Source organism: Megascapheus bottae, chromosome 1 (assembly GCF_031878675.1).
Source record: "Megascapheus bottae isolate mThoBot1 chromosome 1, mThoBot2.hap1, whole genome shotgun sequence".
Taxonomy (NCBI): Eukaryota; Metazoa; Chordata; class Mammalia; order Rodentia; family Geomyidae; genus Megascapheus; species Megascapheus bottae.
Genome location: NC_143509.1, coordinates 5335890 through 5356321, shown reverse-complemented (window position 1 = coordinate 5356321; position 20432 = coordinate 5335890). Strand labels below are relative to the sequence as shown.

General features: G+C 42.5%; 2 protein-coding genes across 2 annotated transcripts; both read left to right on the top strand.

Annotated features, from left to right (window-relative positions):
* The first annotated feature begins 3162 nt into the window (after positions 1–3162).
* LOC150068119 (olfactory receptor 7E178-like) lies at positions 3163–4005 on the top strand. The gene has a single exon (XM_090342276.1). The coding sequence runs from the start codon at positions 3163–3165 to the stop codon at positions 4003–4005; it is 843 nt and encodes a 280-aa protein (XP_090198402.1).
* A 14130-nt stretch (positions 4006–18135) lies between these two features.
* LOC150068118 (olfactory receptor 7E24-like) lies at positions 18136–18741 on the top strand. Its single transcript, XM_090342148.1, has one exon. The coding sequence runs from the start codon at positions 18136–18138 to the stop codon at positions 18739–18741; it is 606 nt and encodes a 201-aa protein (XP_090198274.1).
* The last annotated feature ends 1691 nt before the right edge of the window (positions 18742–20432 follow it).

Genomic DNA, 20432 nt, shown 5'->3' with positions numbered 1-20432 from the left:
AACATTGATTTTGCCTTTCTATGGAATTACACCATTTGAGATCTTCTGGAATCTACCATGTATCAGTGAATACATTTGTATACAAGATCATATAGCACAATGTATTTACTAAGGAGTTTGTGAGCTAAATGAACCTTGTACATACAAGGGAAAACATAGATCCTTTATCTCTCTGAGCCTAACTTACTCCCTTAACATATTTTTTTCCAGATCTTTCGAAATGATACAATGTTGTCCTCACTAATGGATGACTATGTATATATACCACATTTCCTGGCTCCATTGGCCCACTGAGGGTGCTCTGGGATGATTCCATCCATATCTGATAATCTACCAACAGCGGAATCCTCACATCCTTCATATTGTTTTTTTCTTTTATTTCCAGGCCGCTCTCCTCCCATATGGCTGCCTGGTTCCTCATCATAATGGGGAATCTGTGCCACTAAGAATCCTTCTCACATCCGTAGGGCCTCTGGGCACTTATTGCTTTATGTTTCTGACCTCTGGATCATTCCAAATGGTGCAAGTTCAATTCATTCCCCATACTTGTGCTACACTGAATCCTGGGACTCTGCTACATCATATGGGAACATCAAAGAAATGTTGCATGGGGACTCAGCTGGGTGTTTGCAGGTATTTCGTCCTGGGAAGTTAAGGATATGTTTGTATAAATAAAATATTTATAAAATAAATAAAACTCGCAGGGTAGAACAATAATATTCTTGGCGATGTTTTGTGTGGATCAATTGTAGAACAACACAAATATTATAAACGTTACTCTAGTTTGTCCATAATATGTAAGGCTTTGATAAAGCATATTTTAATGCCAATGAAAATGAAAACGGAATGGTTCTGCTCTTCATCAAATAAGTATAAATGACCAAAGTTTAAATCTATAAATCTTCTTGCTAGACAAAGCAATTTTCAACCTGGAATGCATTTTTTTCTTATGATTCTGTCAGCCTTGTGTGTCAAATGTCCAAAACTTTTCCTGTTAATACACACAGGTTGCTTAATTGTGACCTGTGGGTATTAATCCTCCAAGGCCATATAGAAGCCAAGGATGAATTGTCCCTCTCCTGTCTCCAGGACACTGGTCCTATATCTGTCTCTTCATCAACACCATCTCTGCTCCTTCTGTGTCTTCATCTCCCACCTGAGGACTGAGGCTGCACTTGTGCTGAGCACCAGATCTGGTGTCCTCAGATATGTCCACCTGAGTCTTAGCTGAGCAGCTTAAGCAATTGAGTGGGGCAGGATGGGCAGTAAACGACTTTCAGGAATGTCTTCTCTGCAGCATGAGGACAGGTAGGATGGTTTGGGCATCACAGGGGGTGAGGATGCCCATGTAAAACCCTGCACACAAGGGGACTGGAAAGTGTATATCCTTAGTGAACTTGTATGTAGGGTTTGAAGGTTAGGGGTGCCAGTATATGTAATTGAGAATTATTTTACCTACTGTGCTTTTCATTCTCATTTGTGGCTCACCAAATGCAGCAGGATATAAATGGTTCAAACCAGTTTCCTAAGTTTTCATAGAGGCTGACTGAAAAGAGGAGGAGGAGTAGAAATAGTATGGAGAGGAGGAGGAGGAGCAGGAGGAGGAGGAGGAGGAGGAGGAGGAGGAAGATTGTGATGATGATGAAAACGACAAGAGGATGTTACATCAATGAAACTACTGGCAGATATGCCTTGCGTCCCTCTCGGAGATCTGGTTCTTAGGCCATTCTTTCTCATATCATATGCTTAACCTTCTGTGGTGTGTGTGTGTGTGTGTGTGTGTGTGTGTGTGTGTGTGTGTGTGTGTGTGTGTGTGTTATGTGCAAGTACATATGTAGGTTCGGTGGCTTGAACTCAGGGCCTGGGTGCTGTCGCTGAGGTTTTTCCTCAAAGCTACAGCTCCAAGTCCTGCTTTTTACTGGTTAATTGAAGACAAGTGTTTCTCAGACATCCCTGCCCCAGAATGGCTTCCACTTGTGAATCTCAGGCCTCAGCCCCTAGAATAGTTAGGATGAGAATTATGAGCCATCTGCCTCTGAAACAATGTATATTTTTAAAGAGCAGGCTGTTTACCTTCCTCTTATTCGTTTGGTTAAACAACAGATGAGTTGATGAAAGGAGTTATTCCATCAGAATCCTTTCCTACCATACTTTTCTCAATTAGTTTGTGAATTGATACATAAGACCCTGTATGTATTCATACACCTTGATAATCGAGATCTAATTTCCATGTTTAAGAGAATGTTCAGCGTACTTTGTTTCTATGAGCCTGACTTATTTCACTCAATTTCACATTTCAAGACCTACTCATTTCCCCACAAATGCCATAATACCAGGAAAGGCAAGTGCAGAGGAACCAGAAGTAGATTTGTGCCTGCTTGATGTCAGAGATGAAAAAGAATCAGATGGGATTGGGTTTTTTCATTGGGATAAAAAATATTCACTGCACTAATGGCTGGGAATCTGCTTTGTTCTCCTAACCCAATATTGCTCTAGTGGCTTGACCTACTGCTGGCCCTTCCCCCAGTGGATGGTCCACAAATCCTTCACCCCAGTTTACCACCCAGAATCTTAATCTCTATAGGAAAACCTACTCTCCCACCCTCTCAATGGGTAGGCTTCCTAGAGCCTAGGTCTGAGCACTGGCTCCAAAAATAGGCTCCTAGACAGGGACATGCATCATAAATGCGTAAAATGCTTAGATTCCCCCCTGCTGCCCTGGAACCTGCTCCTCCCACTACACAAGGGTGTGCTGTACTGTCAGGTGATCCTTCTCTAGCCAGCCCAGTTGTTCTTTGCTTTTCAACACAGCTGTGTGTCACATGTAGAAACTTCACATGTAGAAAAATCCTGAGGAACAAGGGGTCCCAGAGTGAGAAGATTCTAGAAGTAAGGGAATGCCACACTTTATCAACATTCATTAGTATATTGTATTGCATGGGTGGTGCAAAATTCAAACTTGTATATACTTGAATTTCAAATTTATACAGTTGACAACTTCTGGATATGTGTTTCATTTTCCTAACAAGACGTTTTTTGTTTATGAGCAGTTGCCCAAGTGATATAGAGGCACGAAATCTAACCCAAGTTACAGATATCCTTCTACTGAGAATCTCAGAGGATCCAAAATTACAACCCATGCTCTTTGGACTCTTCCTGTCCATGTACCTGATCACTATGATGGGAAATCTGCTCATCATCCTGGCCTTCACCTCTGATCCCCAACTCCACACCCCCATGTACTTCTTCCTCTCCATCCTCTCCTTGGATGACATCTGCTTCATCTCCACCACTGTGCCCAAGATGCTGGTGAACCTGCAGACTCACAGCAGAGCCATCTCCTGTGCAGGCTGCCTCACACAGATGTGCTTCTACATCATTTTTGGCTGTATGGATGTTATGCTTCTTACTCTGATGGCCTATGACCGCTTTGTGGCCATCTGTCACCCCCTGAATTACCCTCTCATCATGAACCCTCGTCTCTGTGTCTCCTTGGTTCTTCTGTCATTTTTCACCAGCTTCTTGGATGGACACCTGCACATGTGGATGGCATTGCATATGACCGATTTCAAGAAATTGGAAATCCCAAATTTCTTCTGTGACCCTTCTCAAATCCTGGATCTTTCCTGTAAGGACACACGCACAAATGCTATTTTCAAATATCTTGCTGCTACCATATATGGATTTCCTACAATCTTTGGAATCCTTTTCTCTTACTATAAAATTATTTCTTCAGTGCTGAGAATCCCATCATCAGGAGGGAAGTACAAAGCCTTCTCCACCTGTGGCTCTCACCTGTCAGTGGTGTGTTTATTCTTTGGGACAGCATTGGGTGTTTATGTTGGATCAACTGTGTCACATTCTCCCAGAGGCAGTGCTGTGTCCTCAGTGATGTACACAGTGGTCACTCCTTTCCTGAACCCCTTCATCTACAGCCTGAGGAACAGGGACCTCAAAAGTGTCTTGAGCAGGTTGTTGAAACCACGAGCTGACATCAGGAGGTAGAAAATCCATCTGTAATATGGTTTTGCAGAGGAAAAAAATAACCCTCATTCCTGTAAATCCTACCTGTCTGTACACATTCTTAGTATTTGTCTGGTTTCATTAGTGTAATTGATGACACAGGAGCACTGTGTCAAGGATATTCATGAGGAAGGATTCATTTGTTTTTAATGTATAACATTTTAGTTTGTAAAGATCATGCATGTCTGGAGATGGTCACCCCACAAACTGAGTTTTGCAATGGTTGGACATGAATTTTCTATCATGGATATTTTACCTCAATAAAAGTGGAGAAAAACAGATCATTTTGGTCTTGGTAGCACTGGTGTTTGACCTCAGGGTTTTCTCATTTCTTGGCTAATGATATAAGGCCAGCTCTTTTGTTTTTAGTTATTTTATAGATAGGCTCCAGGGCTTTTTTACTTTTTGGGTCAAGGCGGGTGAACTCAGCTTGGGCGCTGTCTCTGAGCACTTCACATGAAGGCCACTGCCCACCATTGACCAAAGCCCCACTTGCCATTTTCTAGAGGTAAATTGGAAATGAGAGTCTCAAATCCTTTTGTACCCAGGCTGAGTTTGGACCTTGATCCACATATCTCAGCCCCTTGATAAGCTAGGATTACTGGCTTGAGCCACCCTACCGGCTAGGATCTAGTGCTTGTTAAAGACCAGGTCTGGCCGGATGCCCAGATCTCAGAGGTGAGCCTCTAGTTCCTGACTAATGAAAGTAAGGTGGGTGCTTTTTGAGGTTTGTTTGTTTGAACCAGTGCTGGTTCATGAACTCAGGTTCTGGACACTGTCCTTGAGCTTTTTGTGCTCAGGGATATTTTTCTACTCTGTGAGCCATAGCTGCATTTCTGGCTCTGTCTGTCTCTCTCTCTGTGTGTGTGTGTGTGTGTGTGTGTGTGTGTGTGTGTGTGTGTGTGTGTGTGTGTGTCAAATTGGAGATACTATTCTGATAGACATTCAGACCTGAATGGCTTTGAAACTGAAATTCTTAGGTCTCTGCCTCCTGAGTTTCTTGGGTTCTGGGTATGAACCACAGGCACACAGCTAAATTGTTTTTCATCAGGAAAACCAATAAATGAACATTATTTGTGAATGGGTAGAAAAATGTATACTTCAGCTATCTTATGTTCCAGAAGGTTTATTGATTTAGAGAACATGATTGAGACAAATCAAATGATGTAAGATAAATAACGTAAAATGTGTGGCTCATCATGTATTATTTTTAATTATGGGGAGATGATTATGTGCTGATGTTACTTGTGTACTTAGCTCTCCCTATATATTGAACTGAAAAAGTTTCTACAAAAGTTTTCATTTCACAGACGTCACTGATGATAGTTAAAAAGTATACCATTTAATGATTTGTCTTAGCTCCTTTCTCTCTTTAACACTTTTTATCTTTACTTCCTTGTAGAAACACATTTCAGATTAACATGTCCACATACTTGTACAAAGTATCTTCATCAGATTCATCTCTTCCAGCATTCTTCTCTTCCACCTACCCTTTCACCAATATGCACATTGAGATCCAAATTTCATTTTTACACACATGACCATTGATTATTATGACTGCATTATCCTGTGGCTCCTTGTTTCCATTCATTTTGGTACCTCCTAATGGAACCCCACTCAAAACGCTGATATTCAGAATATTTCTGTTGTTAATTTGTTTGGGGACTACTCAAATGGCTTACAATATGAAATTGCACTCCTCTATATGCTATACTCAGCCATATTTTCTTGCCAATCCTTGGGCTTAAACACAGGGTCATGATACTGTCCCTTGGCTTCCTCAAGGCTAGAGATCAAGGTCACTTGAGCCACAACACCACTTCCAGCTTTTTTCTGTGCATATCATACAGTATGTCATGCTAGGCAAACACTCTCCACCTAGGCCATACTCCTGGAACCAATTCGCCATATATATATATTGCCAGTCCTGGGCTTGAGCTCAGGGCCTGAGCACTGTCCTTGGACTTTCTCGAGGCGAGAGCTCTATCACTTGAGCCTCTGCACTACTTCCTGTTTTTTTCTATGTATGTGGTACTGAGGAATAGAACCTGGGTTTTGTGCATGCTAGGCAAGCACTCTTGCACTAGGTCAAACTCTCAGCCCCCAATTCACCATATTTTTGATGCTGTCATCTGGTCATAGAACTTGGAAGCTTTGTTTAGCATAGAACAAGGCTAAAAACTATTATATTGGATATTCTCCCCCCCACACACTTTATCCAGGTTAGTGAGTTGATTTAGATTTGTAAGCTTTGGATTAATTTTTCTAATTGTGAGTTTTGCAAATCAGGGTCCATGATGGTAGGAGAGCCTGTCATCAGCCTCTCCTCTGGCATCTCATCAAATTCTACAACATCAGATGATACTGCAGATGGAAATCCTCCAGTTCCACCCATACAGAATCCATTCTTTAAGATTCTTTGCCTTATTTTTCCATTCCTCTGTCTTGAAATTGTAGAATAATACAAATATTATAAATGTTCCTCTATAGAACTATATACTACATAAGGCTTTGGTAAAGCATATATTAATGCCAATGAAAATGCAAACGGAATGGTTTTTCCCTTAATCAAATAAGTATAAATGACCAAAGTTTAAATCTATAAATTTTCTTGCTAGACAAAACAGTGTTCATACTGTCATGGATTTTGTTTATTATTATGCCAGCCCTGTGTTGGAAATGTCGAGAGACGGCCTGATAATACACACAGGTTGGTTAATTGTGACCTGTGGGTATTAATCCTCCAAGGCCATATAGAAGTCAAAATTGAGCCTTCCCTCCCCTGTCTCCAGGACACTGGTGCTATATCTTCCTCCTCATCACCATCATCTCTGCTCCTTCTGTGTCTTCATCTCTTTCCTGAGGACAGAGCTGGACTTGTGCTGGGAACCAGATCTGGGGTCCTCAGATCTGATTACCTTGGCCATAGCTGAGGAGAGAAGCAGCTTAAGCAATTGAGTGGGGTGTGATGGGTGGTGAAGGACTTTCAGGAATGTCTTCACTGCAGCATGAGGACAGGTAGGATGGTTTGGGAATCACAGGGGGTGAGGATGCCCTTGTAAATCCTTTCACACAAGGAGACTGAAAAGTGTATGTCCTCGGTGAATTTGTAGGTAGGGTTTGAAGTTTAGGGGTACCAATATGTGTAATGGAGAATTCTGTACATACTGTGCTTTTCATTCTCATTTGTGGCTCACCAAAAGTAGCAGCATATAAATGGTTCACCCAGGTTCCTAAGATCTCCTGAAAGAGGAGGAGGAGGAGGAGAAGGAGGAGGAGGAGAGGAAGAGGAAGAGGAAGGATAATGATGAAAATGACAAGAGGACATTACATCAATGAAACTATTGACAGATATGCCCAGTGTCCTCATAGCTCTTGTTCTTACACTATTCTTTCTCATTTCATATGTTTCACCTTATGTGGTATGTACATGTGTGTATGCACACAGGTTCTGCACATTCCCCCGTCCCGCGGGTTCAATTATTCATGAGGCTCGAGGAGGCTCCTCCTAAAAGAAGAAAACCAATGGGGGAAAGAGAGGAAGGAGACTAGGCGCATAAAGAAAGACAGAGACAATCTGAGTCGCGTCAAGGTCTCATTTATTAAAAGTAAAGCAGGGTTTATATACCCTGAGTGTAAGGAAGGGAGTATAGAGGGGGGGGATGGAGAGTTTTTGCGATAACAAGAACGGGAAATCTCAAGGTTAGGAGTGGGTCAGGCTGTTCTTTTGGCCATTGTGCTAACCCAAGCAACAACCTGCGGTTATTCCGAGAAGTATTTTGTGCAGATGACTCAACCAGATGCGATTTGCTCAAGGCTAGAGGGTCTTTGTTTTGTTCCGATTAACTCCTTGGTCTCTGACAATTCCCCCTTTCCTTTAAAGAACAAGGTCTCTATAGGTGGAGAGAAGACCCTGTCTTAGGCTATATGGAGGGACCCTTACTCCTGGCAACATGCCTTGTTGAGCCGGCCTCGACGGCCTCTGTATGTTGTGCCACCCAGGGTAAGCTTCATAATAATCCTGTCATTGGATGCTCTCTAGCCGCTTGGGGTTTATCAGCCAAGAAGTGTATGAAACTGGAGCCCTCTTTCGGGAGTGCTTGTTTCGGACCCTACAGGGTCATCCTGAGCCTCTAAGCGATGATAATGCACCGAGATTAAGTTTTTGGCAAAGGCAGAATCAATTTGATTTTTTATAAATCGCGTAAGGTGCTGAAAAGCCCAAGGGCCAAAAGAAATTAGGAGGAGAAGTCCCACAAGGGGGCCCAAGAGGGAGGGTAAAAGAGTTGATAGGGAGATGTGGAGAACCAAATTTGATACCAAGATTCTTGTTTTTCCCTTTCTCTTTTCCTCTTTTCTAGGCTAGCTGTAATTTTTTCTAAGCTATCCTTAACAAGTCCTGTTCTATCTACATATACGCAGCATTTTTCCTTTAAAACCGCGCATAAGCCTCCTTGCTGTAGAAAAAGCAAGTCTAATCCTCGTCGATTTTGGAGGACAACTTCTGCCAGAGAGCATCACCGTCAATAGCATCATGCGGAGTGATGACAGGGAAGGCCTCATCATCATGGTTGTTGACCTGTAAAAGAAAAATATTTTTGTTCTCAGGAGCCACCCTGGAATTAATTATATGGCTTTATTGTTTATTATATGGTTTTATTAATCTTTCAGGAAACCATCTAGCTCCCCCTTCTTTAGAATTATAAATGCAAGCTGATCCTTTTCCCCAGATAATGACTGGGTCAGGGCCATTCCATATTCCCATCAGTGGGTCTTTCCATAGGGCCTGGGCGTAGTCTGTTTGTGTGCTTGGATGCCAAAGGCGTTCTGCAGCAGATTTGCCATTAGCGTCAAGGGTTAAAAAGTTTAAAACAAAGAGAGCATGTAATAGCAAAGTCTTATAGTTTCCTTTAAGGGAATATAATGTTTCTTGTGAGGCAAGTTTAATGAGGGTGTTTTTTAAAGTCTGATGAGCCCTTTCCACTATTCCTTGTCCTTGGGGGTTGTAGGGGATTCCAGTAATATGTTTTATGCTCATTTGGGAGCAAAATTGTTTGAACTTTTGACTGGTTTATCTGGGCCCATTGTCCGTCTTTATAGCTTGGGGTTGTCCCATGACAGAAAAAACATACAGGAGATGGTTTATAACATTTTTTGTGGCCTCCCCTAAATGAGCAGAGGCACAAATAAATCCACTAAAGGTATTAATGGTAACATGTACATATTTTAACCTTCCAAAGGAGGGGACATGAGTAACATTCATCTGCCAAAGTTGTCCAGGTATGAGCCCTCTAGGGTTTACACCTACATGGGGTTCAGGGAGTAGGGTTAGGCAATTTTTGCAGTTTTTAACAATTTGTCTTGCCTGTTCTCTAGTAATTTTAAATTTTAAGCGCAGGGTATGAGCATTAAGGTGGTGAACAGCATGGGCCTCTTGTGCAAAGGTCACCGGATTAACTGTTTGAGATAAGGTAAATATTTGGGTTGCCAAATCAGCTAATTCATTGCCATGGGTTAGTGGCCCAGGTAGGCCAGAATGAGCACGAATATGTCCTACAAAGAAAGGGTACGAACGTTGTCTAATAAGTTTTTGCAATTCAAAAAATAATTGAAAAGTAGGTGTAGTAGGCTGAATAACCGGAACCATTTCTAAAACTTGTAAAGCTCTAACAACATAATGGCTATCCGAAAACAGATTAAAAGGGTGGGTCTTTAATAACCGAAAAACACAAAGCGCAGCAAATAATTCTACTAACTGAGCAGATTTAAAGGAAGTATTTACAAAGTGGGAAACATTATTAATAACATATGAAGCTTTTCCATTTTTTGAACCATCAATAAAGATGCTCAAAGTATTGGGGATGGGCTTTATTAAGGTATTTTTTAGAAAAACGAAAGGAGTGATATTAAGGAATTGAATAAGTCTGTCGCTGGGCATGTGAGTATCAAAGCTACCCTGGAACCCAGTGCATAAAACAGCCCAATCATCTTGTCTTTATTGTAACCAATTAATTTGTTCCTTAGAGTAAGGGGTAATTATGATATCGGGATCTTTTCCAAAATACCTGACTGAAATTTTTAATCCTATAAAGATAAGTTGAGATATTAAAAGGGGGTAGGGGGGTAATACTTTAGATTGAGAGGCAGAAGCATGTACCCAAAATATATCTGTTGATCCTGGGGTAGAATTGCCACGCTGGGGATGCTTATATGGGAACTGTCCTGTTACGGGCAGAGGGAGGGCTTGTGCAATGCGTTGGCTTGCCGATATGGCAAGAGGGCCTTGAGAGGCATGAACTAAAATTTTTAATTCGTCTGAATAATCGGTGTCAACCACCGAGGGAATGACAGAGAGTCCTTGCAGTGAGCTTGAAGCTCGGCCTATAATAAGAAAAAACATTCCTGGCGGGGGAGGCCCGAACCTTCCAGAGTTTATAACAACTGTTCCTTCCTCTGGAGTTATAATTCTGGTGGTGGAGGAACAGAGGTCCAGTCCTGCGCTGCCTGCAGTGGCTCGGAACAAGTCTGAGTCAGCGCTGTTTGCATCAGAGGCAGATTTTGGGCGGGAGGGGTCATTGGTTGTCGTGGTGGGTAGGTAGGGCCCCCTACTGGGGCCCATAGCCCGTTTCCCGAGACCGCAGATAAAGGCTGGCCATTTATATCGGTTTTGGACCGGCACTCTCTAGCCCAGTGACGGCCTCTTTTGCATTTAGGACAAAGGCCAGGGGGAAGGGGGAGGGGAATCGTCCCAGGAACGTTGGGTTGTTTAATAGTTCCAGGGCATTCTCTAGCAAAATGTCCAATTTGTCCACATTTAAAACAGTTTTTAGGGCTAGATATTCGTCCTAGTTTTCCTGAAGGTGGAGTCTGGTTTTGGAGTATGGCTCCAATGGCCAAATTAATAGATTTAGACATTTTATGTTCAAAGGAATCTACATCATTGCAAATTTTAATCATACCATTTAAATCTAGGGTCTTTGTTTTGCCTCTTAAAGCAGCTTTACAGGCTGCATTAGCATTTTCTATGGCCAACTGTCTAACTATAATATCATCTGTATCTACCTCACCTAATATTCTTTCAGCTGCTTCTAACAGTCTGGCAACAAATTGAGAATATGGTTCATTATTGCCTTGTACTACCCTGGAAAGAGAGGTAGTAACCGCTCCTGCACCAGGCACGGCTCTCCAGGCGGCCAGGGCAGCCTGAGCAGTCTGGGTTAATATTCCTGCAGGGAGTTTTTGTTGTTTTTCCTCCGAGGCAAATTTGCCCCTCCCTGAAATTTTATCAGAAAACCATGAAGCCATTTGTGTATGTTTTTTATTGGTAATAGCTTGATTTTCTGCCTTATCTATAAATTCAGCTTTCCAGGTTAGATATTGACTCCTGGTTAAAACAGACTGTACAATCTTGTGCCACTCAAGAGGCAATAAATGTCCCTCACCCCCGAGGCCCTCCAGTACTGTTAAAGTAAAAGGGGCGTTAATTCCATAATTCTTAACAGCCGAATGTAGTTCTTTAATTTGTTTAAACGTCAATCTCCTATATGTAATTTGAGAATCTCTCCTTGCCTCCTCCTGATCACCCCCTTCCTCCTCGGAGGCAGAGGAATCTAGGTTTTGTCCCTCCTCCTGCTTTCTGGTGGTGTCCGCCTCCTCCTCTCCCGCTTCTCCTCCCTCCCCCTCTTGTTCCCGAGGTTGAGTGTTAGAGCGAGTAATTACGGGGAAGGAGAGGGAAACAGTTTGCGCCCCAGATCTGAGTCTATTATTGTGGCTCTTTGAGGCCGAGGGTGTTTTAGTGGGCTTGTTACCCGAGCCATGGGGGGTAGTCACGGCTTCCCCAACAAGATCCATTTGTAAATCATGAATTTGCAAAGTGAGGTCCCTTAACTCTCTTTTTAAATGAAGCACGTTTTTTAATTCTGTCACTTGTTTCAAGAGAGAGTCTTTGGATTTAAGGAGACCTTGCACCTCCGGAGGAACAGAAAATGATCTCACCATTTCCTGTGGTGGGGCTGACGGGAGAGAGGTGTCTGGATAGGGGGGAGGGGTGGGCCAGTGAAAGGCCCTTATCTCTGGAGTCTGTGTAGCTGCAGAAACTTGGGGAAGAGGAAAAGGGCCATATCTTTCTTCCTCATAATGCGCTGCCTCCTCCTCTAGCTCCACCTCAGAGGGGGGGTTGAGCCTGCCATTATCAGGAGAAGTCTTAGGAATAATAGGATAAATATTTTTATAAGGTTTTAGTGACATATTTTTCTTTTTAGTATTGTTCTTGATGCTGTCTTCTAAAGGGGGTTGGACTTGTTCGTCTTTTTCGGGGATTAAAGGTGGCGCCAAGCGGCGTCCTGAGGGCACAGGCTCATCAATCACAGAGGGAGTGCGAGAGCCAGGCCGAAGGCCAGTGACCATAGGTTTTTCATTGTCACTTTGGCTTTTGCGAGACGGGCAACGTGACTCCGTTAGGAAATCCTCTGTTAAAGCTAGTAAGCGAGCACTGTCACCTCCCTCCTCTGCTTCCTTTAAAATATCTCTAATAACCCCATAGAAGCTAAAGAAGGCCTCGGGGACTTCCTCTCCCTGACGGAGTAAATCATTGATATTTTTTCCTACCTTATTCCAGGTAAGGGGATGGATGTCTGGTCCGTGCAAGACCAACCAAACAAAACAAAACAAAACAAAAGAATTTTACCAAATCTTTCTTTTTAACTCTTATTCCTCTCTCCCTAAGTGATCCTTTCATTTCTTTTATAAATAAAACCTCTTTTGAAAACGCTTTGCCCATGGTAGATGGGACGGCAGAACTTACCTCAAGACTCTCCCACGGTGCACGAGTGATGCGGTGTGGGTGTCTCTACCTTAATATAATCGGGGTCCCCTGCTCTCCACGCCGTCCAGTAGGTCACCGTGCCTCGAGCCCCACGTTGGGCGCCAATTCCCCCGTCCCGCGGGTTCAATTATTCATGAGGCTCGAGGAGGCTCCTCCTAAAAGAAGAAAACCAATGGGGGAAAGAGAGGAAGGAGACCAGGCGCATAAAGAAAGACAGAGACAATCTGAGTCTCGTCAAGGTCTCATTTATTAAAAGTAAAGCAGGGTTTATATACCCTGAGTGTAAGGAAGGGAGTATAGAGGGGGGGGGATGGAGAGTTTTTGCGATAACATGAACGGGAAATCTCAAGGTTAGGAGTGGGTCAGGCTGTTCTTTTGGCCATTGTGCTAACCCAAGCAACAACCTGCGGTTATTCCGAGAAGTATTTTGTGCAGATGACTCAACCAGATGCGATTTGCTCAAGGCTAGAGGGTCTTTGTTTTGTTCCGTTTAACTCCTTGGTCTCTGACAGCACATAGGTTCTTGGGCTAGAACTCAGGGCCTAAGTGTTGTCCTTGGGATTTTTGTTGAATGCTACAGCTTCACTTCCTGCTTTTGACTAGTTAATTGAGGAGAAGGTTAAACATAGAACTCCCCTATGACCCAGCAATTCGACTACTTGGCATTTACCCAACCATCCAGAAACAAGGGCATACTAAATCCACTAGCACAACAATGTTCATTGCAGCACTATTCACCATAGCAAAGATAAGGAACCAACCTAGATGTCCCTCAGTTGATGAGTGGATCAACAAGTTGTGGTATTTGTACACAATGGAATTCTATGCTGCTGTCAGAAAGAATGACATCGCCCCATTTGTTAGGAAATGGAAAGACTTGGAAAAAATCATATTAAGTGAAGTAAGCCAGACTCAAAGGAACTTAGGCTCAATGGTTTCCCTCATTCGTCATAATCAGTAGAAACCTTGGGCTCTACTAGCAGAGATTTGCAATAGAGCAAAATCTTGATACATAAGGACATATAGTATGAAGCTAATTGAAAAGACCGCCAGGATATCGAAACAAAAGCCATATAACGAATGATCGTTGTCCTTAATGTACTATGTTGTCTCTCATCTTCTTTGCTGTCCCTTGGTTATCTCATATTGTTATAGTATCTCACTTTGTTATCTGATATATGGAATTTATTTGTATTTGGTTATTTGAAATTTGATAGGGAAGGGGGGAAAAGCAAGACGGGTGGGAGGTGTGAGCGGGGAGGGAAATGGGTACCAAGACATGTGAAAGGGTATCAATGTACGTGAATTAATTCACCTTCTATCTGGCAAATATCATGTAACCCTTTTACTAATTACAATAAAAAAGGCAAGAAAAATAGAAAACAGTCATAAAACAGGCATCAATTCTTTTTTAATATCTTTGCATTGTAATTAATACAAGGGTTACATCATATTTGCCAGACAGAAGGGGCACTACTTAACAAAGAACAAGCATCAATTCTGAAGATACTGAATCTGTTGTATAAAATATTTCTGTAGATTCCCCATGAAATATTTTATAGGACAGAACTGTGTCCATGAAGAAAACATGAACGAATTCAGCAGTGAAATTCACTAGGGAAAATGTTGAAAATGAACTATACAATTTGAGAGGACTGGATTCCAGGAGGGAAAAGACTGGGAGAAAATGAGGGAGGAGATGATACTGCTCAAGAAGAAATGCACTCAATTCCTGAGTTACATAACCTTCACCCCTCTGTACATCACCTTTACAATAAAAAAGGAAAGAAGTATGGCCATGAATTTGTGTGTGCATGCATGTGTGTGTATGTGTGTATGTGTGTGTGTGTGTGTGTGTGTGTGTGTGTGTGTGTGTAAGTGCAAGTTCTGGGACTTGAAGTTAGGCTCTGAGCTTTGTTTGCTCAAGATTTGTGTTCTGCTACTTGAGCCCAAGCTCCTCTTATGCTTTTTGTGCCTTTAGTTGGAGGAAAGAATCTCACAGAATGTCCTGTCTGGCTGGCTTCAAACACTGATCTCCATATCATAGTCTCCTGGGTAGCTAGTAGTATAGGTGTGAGCCACCAACAACCAGATTTTTAGTCTCTATTTTCCTAGAGTAAATTGCATTGCAGTGTTGCCATGGACATGGTAATTTCTATGCCTGTTTCTTTCTAGTCTTGTGTATCTTTAAAGTAGAAGCAAATAGAAGGGCTTCAAGAGCTTAGCAACCAAAAGAAAATTCTAGAGGTTCAGGAAATATCACATGGAGAATGATTTCAGAAGCTTTGGCCTCAGGTAGTAAATACAGCTTAAAAATACTCAAACTCAGTAGGCACATAGCCTTTATTGTCTGTTTAATTTTTTTCTCAAGAGTTTTTTTTCAACAGTTTTCCAAGCATCAGAGAAGCTGGCAGTCTCAAAACCGTCACACAGTTCCATCTCCTGAGATTCTAAGATGACCCTGAAATACAGCCCTTCATGGTTAGGCTCTTCCTGTCCATGTAACTGATCATTGCGCTCAGAAAATCTGCTCATCATCCTGGCCGACGTCTTTGATCCCTACCTCCACACTCCCATGTATTTCTTCCTCTCCATCCTCTCCTTGCATGACATCTGCTTCACCTCCACCACCAAGATGCTGGAGGACCTCCAGAGTCACAGCAGAACCATCTCCTATGGGGGCTGCCTCACACCAAAGTCTCTGTTCATCCTTTTTATGTGTGGTGGTAATATGCTTCTGATTGTCATGGCTTTGGTCAGGGTTGTGGCCATTTGTTATGCTCCACATTACCAAGTCACCTGGAACCCTCATCTCTGTGGCTCCTTAATTGGATGTATTTTTCCCTCAGTGTTATTGACTCCTGGCTGTAGTATCCCTTACTGTTTTCTCAAAGGCAACTGCACTCCTGGCTTTTCAGTGGCTCATTGGACATAAGAGTCTCATTGACTTTGCCATTTGACGTCAAATCTCAATTCTCAGAAGTATTAGCTAAGATTACAGGTGTGAGCTATAATATCTGGCTGATAACTTTATTGTTTGATTAATTTTTGCCTTTCTCGTTGTGTGTGTGTGTGTGTGTGTGTGTGTAGGCAGACATTTTATTGGTGACTAGTAGAGAAAGATATGCTGGACTTTAGACACCCATTTATTCATTTTCTTTCTTTTTGGCCAGTTGTGGTGCTTGAACTCAGGGCCTGAGCACTGTCTTTGGACTTTTCTCAAGGTTAGAGCTCTACCACTTGAGCCACAGAACCACTTTGAGTTTTTTTTTCTGTGTGGGTGCTACCGAGGAATCAAACCCGGGTCTTCATGCATCTTAGGCAGCACTCTTATCACTAGGCCAAACCACCGGCCCTGGACATCCATTTTTCTATTACTCGTCTTCTAATACTGGAAAATCCACAGAGACTGAGATAGCACAGACTGATTTGTGTAATGATTTGCATTTTTCCTTGATCCACTGAGGAGAAAAAAAACCAGTTACTAATTATCCTGTCTTTTTAGTCTGTGATTTTTGTAGTCCAGTCTATATTTGTTCTTCTCCTCCTTGACAGGATCTCTGCATTCAGAAGCTTCTTAGTGAATTTGTTTTTAATTGTATTAGGTAAAGCAGGCATGGGAGATCATTCAGAGCTAGATGTGTTGGCCCAGACCCTACAAAGCAGCTTTGAAACTCTGTAAGTTCTGAGACATAGGGGAGTTAGGAAGGAAAGTGGAAAGAAAATCTTAAAATTTTCTTTATCATCATTCAGGTGGTAGGATTGCAATATCTCAGAAAGACCATCATGAATACAAAATATATAGAGGTATAGATATATACATGATTGTATGTGTGTACATGCACATAGATATACATGCATATTTCTTTTGTGTGTGCTTAGGACCTGGGTGCTGTCCTGTCACGTTTTCTCTCAGGCTGGTACTATACCACATAAGCTACATCACCAAAACTGGTTTTGTGCAGGTTCATTAGAGATAAGCGTCTCATGGTTGGCTTCCCATTGCAATCCTCAGATCTCAAGCTCCTGAGTAGCAAGGATTATCATCGTGAGTCACTGGTGCCCAGCTCCAGTTCAGAGATCTTCACTTCAAATGTCTTGACTGACACTGCCTAGGCCACGTTGGAGCAGAGGCAACGGCTTCTTCCATTAGAGCCTCAGTTCTGCTCATCACAGTGGAGACGTTTATGGAAAACCCTTTGCCATGTCTATAGCATTTATATCATGGAAATGCCCTTTTAGTTGTTCTCACTGGGCCTTGTCCATGACGAGCACATACTTCTAATGAGCTACATTTCCAAACCCAAGAAGTGTGTGTTTGTGTGTGTTTGTGTGTGTGTGTGTGTGTGTGTGTGTTTCTTTTGACAAGACCTTACCGTATAGCCCAGGCTGGCCTTAGACTTGTGTTCCTCCTGCTTCTTCCAAAGTGCTGGGATGATAAACTGTAGGTACTTCACATCATTCCCAGTGAATGCATCTCCTTTTGTAGGTAGGCATTACAGGAAAACCATGAAGTGGTCCCATTACCAGGGCACGCACACACACACACACACACACACACACACACACACACACACACGAGGTAAGAGGCACACTGTTTTCATTCTAATCTGTCCATTTAATCTCAGTATTAGATAATGCCGGTCCAGTTCAACTATTGTAATATTGAAAGGATATTCCATTCCCTTTTTAAAGTGACTTAAGATCTGTTTTATACTTCATATATCTGATGTATGATTACAAGAAGGAGAGCAGGAAAATCATTAATGACTTTCATGTAAACTGGTTTTGCCCCAATTAAGAAAAAGATAGGAGTGCTAAGTGTAAATTATTCGCATGTCGCTATTCCCATTCAAAGCATGAAAAGCCAGGGGTATTTTATTTCTTTTTGTATTTCAGTGTATTTTATTGGTTTTTCTTTTTAAGTGTTTAGAGACATACTCACACAAAAAATGTAACCGCTGCCACAGAATTCTTCCTCCTGGGGCTCTCAGAGGATCCTGAATTCCAGCCTGTCCTCTTTGGGCTCTTCCTGTTCATGTACCTGTTCACCATGCTTGGAAATCTGCTCATCATCCTGGCTGTCACTCTGATCCCCACCTCCACATCCCCATGTACTTCTTCCTCTCCAATCTGTCCTTGATTGACATCGGTTCACCTCCACCACTGTCCCTAAGTTGCTGATGAACCTCCAGAGTCACAGTAGAGCCATCTCCTATGGGGGCTGCCTCACCCAGATATCTCTTTTAATCACTTTTGCATGTACGGACTCTATGCTTCTGACTGCAATGGCCTATGACTGCTTTGTGGCCATCTGTCACCCCCTGCATTATTCATGCATCATGAACCCTCGTCTCCATGTCTCCTTATTTGGGGTGTCTTTCACACTTGGTCTTTTGGAATCCCTGCTACACAATCTGATTGTCTTACAGCTTACCTGCTTCAGGACTGTGGACATTGCTAATTTCTTCTGCCACCCTTCCCAGCTTCTTCACCTGGCCTGTACCGACAGCTTCAGCAATGAGATAGTCATGTGTGTTATTGGCATCCTTCTTGGAGTTCTCCCTGCCTCAGGCATTCTCTTCTCCTACTGTCAAATTCTGTCCTCCATTTTGAAAATCCCATCCGCAGCGGGGAAGTACAAAGCCTTCTCCACCTGTGGCTCTCACCTGTCCGTTGTGAGCTTGTCTTATGGCACAGGACTGGTGGAGTACTTTGGTTCAGCTCTGTCAACATCCCCCAGAAACCATGTGGTGGCCTCAGTGATGTATGCTGTGGTCACTCCCCTGCTGAACCCCTTCATCTACAGCCTGAGGAACAGGGACATTAGCAGGGCCCTGGAGAGATTCCACACCCGTGCATTCTCCATGTTTGCTCCTGCAGCTTCCAGGTAGGAAATTAATTGGAAAAGTTAGAAAACCAACACCTATTTTTCTAATGATGCTCACTTTGCATCCCTGAATTTTCACCTTTCAACTTTGGATCTTTCCTCATCCTTCTTTAGAGAAGGATCTTGGTTGGCAATATTGGAGAGGGAGAATTGAACAATTTTCTAATAGGTATAAAGTTTTAGGCTGAGAGTGGTGGACATCTTGTTCAAGCAGATAGAAATGACCATTACCAAAGGGAAAAAAAGAATCAGTATGAATAATTACACCAAACTGTGTTTGTACATGACAAATATTTTCCCATGTCTATTTTGTTTCTTTTGCCACAATTAATGGAAAGCAAAAGCTGATCAAATGTCAAGAAAAGGAGGGATTGGACAAAATATATTTTATCCTTAAACTTCCTCTGGAGTGGAAGAGCTCAATGGATGCTGATGATGGAGGTTTTTGCTATTCCTTTGTGTCACATGGGCTAATTTGCGTAATTAGACTGTTAATGCATTTGGAGTCCAAGCCATTCAGGAAAAAAATTACCTTTTGGGCAGGGACTTTGGCTTAGTGTTAGAGTGCATGCCTGGCATGCACGAAGACCTGGGATTGATTCCTCAACACCACATATGTTAAAATAAGAAAAAGCCATAAGTGGCGCTGTGGCATAAGTGGCAGAGCTCTAACCTTGAGGAAGCCTAAGGACAGTGCTCAGGCCCTGAATTCAAGCTGCAGGACTGGCACACAAAAATAGAAAAGGAAAAAATTGCGTTTTCTTTCCCATTCTTTCTTATTTTTTGTTTGTTGTTTTTAGCACTCCTTAAAATCTGGCTCTGGGTGCTGTCCCTGAGCTTTTACTCAAGATGAAATCACTCAGGCTTAAGCCACAGCCTCCCTTCTGGATTTTTCTGAGCAGTTTCTTGAAAATCAAAGTCTAACGTGGCTTTCCTGCCTCGGCTGGATTCAAGCCACAATCCTCAGATTTCAGTTTTCCGAGTAGCTAGTGTTCAAGGTTGGAACCGTAGATGCCTGTCTCCCTGCAGCCCTTTAGTCTGATTCTTCCAGTATAGTCTGATTCTTCCAGTCTGTATGAACCACATTATGTTCTCTTTCTGTCAGGGGTGTGTGAATTAGGAAGCTCCTATATGACATTGCTTTCTCCATTGTCAGTATCCATATTAAGCCTCCTTGGAGCCAAAGGCTATTGATTTATATTGAATGGAGAAAGGAATAGGAGCTGAATGCACTGATTGTAATCCAGTGGAGACAAAGCATAATCCTGAAGAACAGGGGGTAGGAGTGGTTATTGGAAAAAGTGGTTCTTCTTGAGGAAAACCAGTTTAATAGTTTCTGTTGTAAGCTGGAAGAATACCAGCATGCAACACTTAAGCTGTGATAATCGTGATTACACTGGACATAGGTGGCTGCGTCCTGGGCAAGACAGTCCAGAGTCTAATCTCCAACCAACCCCACCAAGTCAGAAATGAACCTGTAGGCTCAACTGGTAGAGTGCCAGCCTTGAGCAAAGTATCTCATGCACAGTGCCAGGCCCTAAACTCAAGCTCCACTACTGGTACAACAACAAAAACCATGATTTGCCATGGTCACCACAGAGTGTCATTCTGTACTCTCCTTGTCTTTCGTACTCCTTTGTGAAATCATAGACAATAGCATCTATTGTGGCCTAAATTGGTTACATACATTGCTTC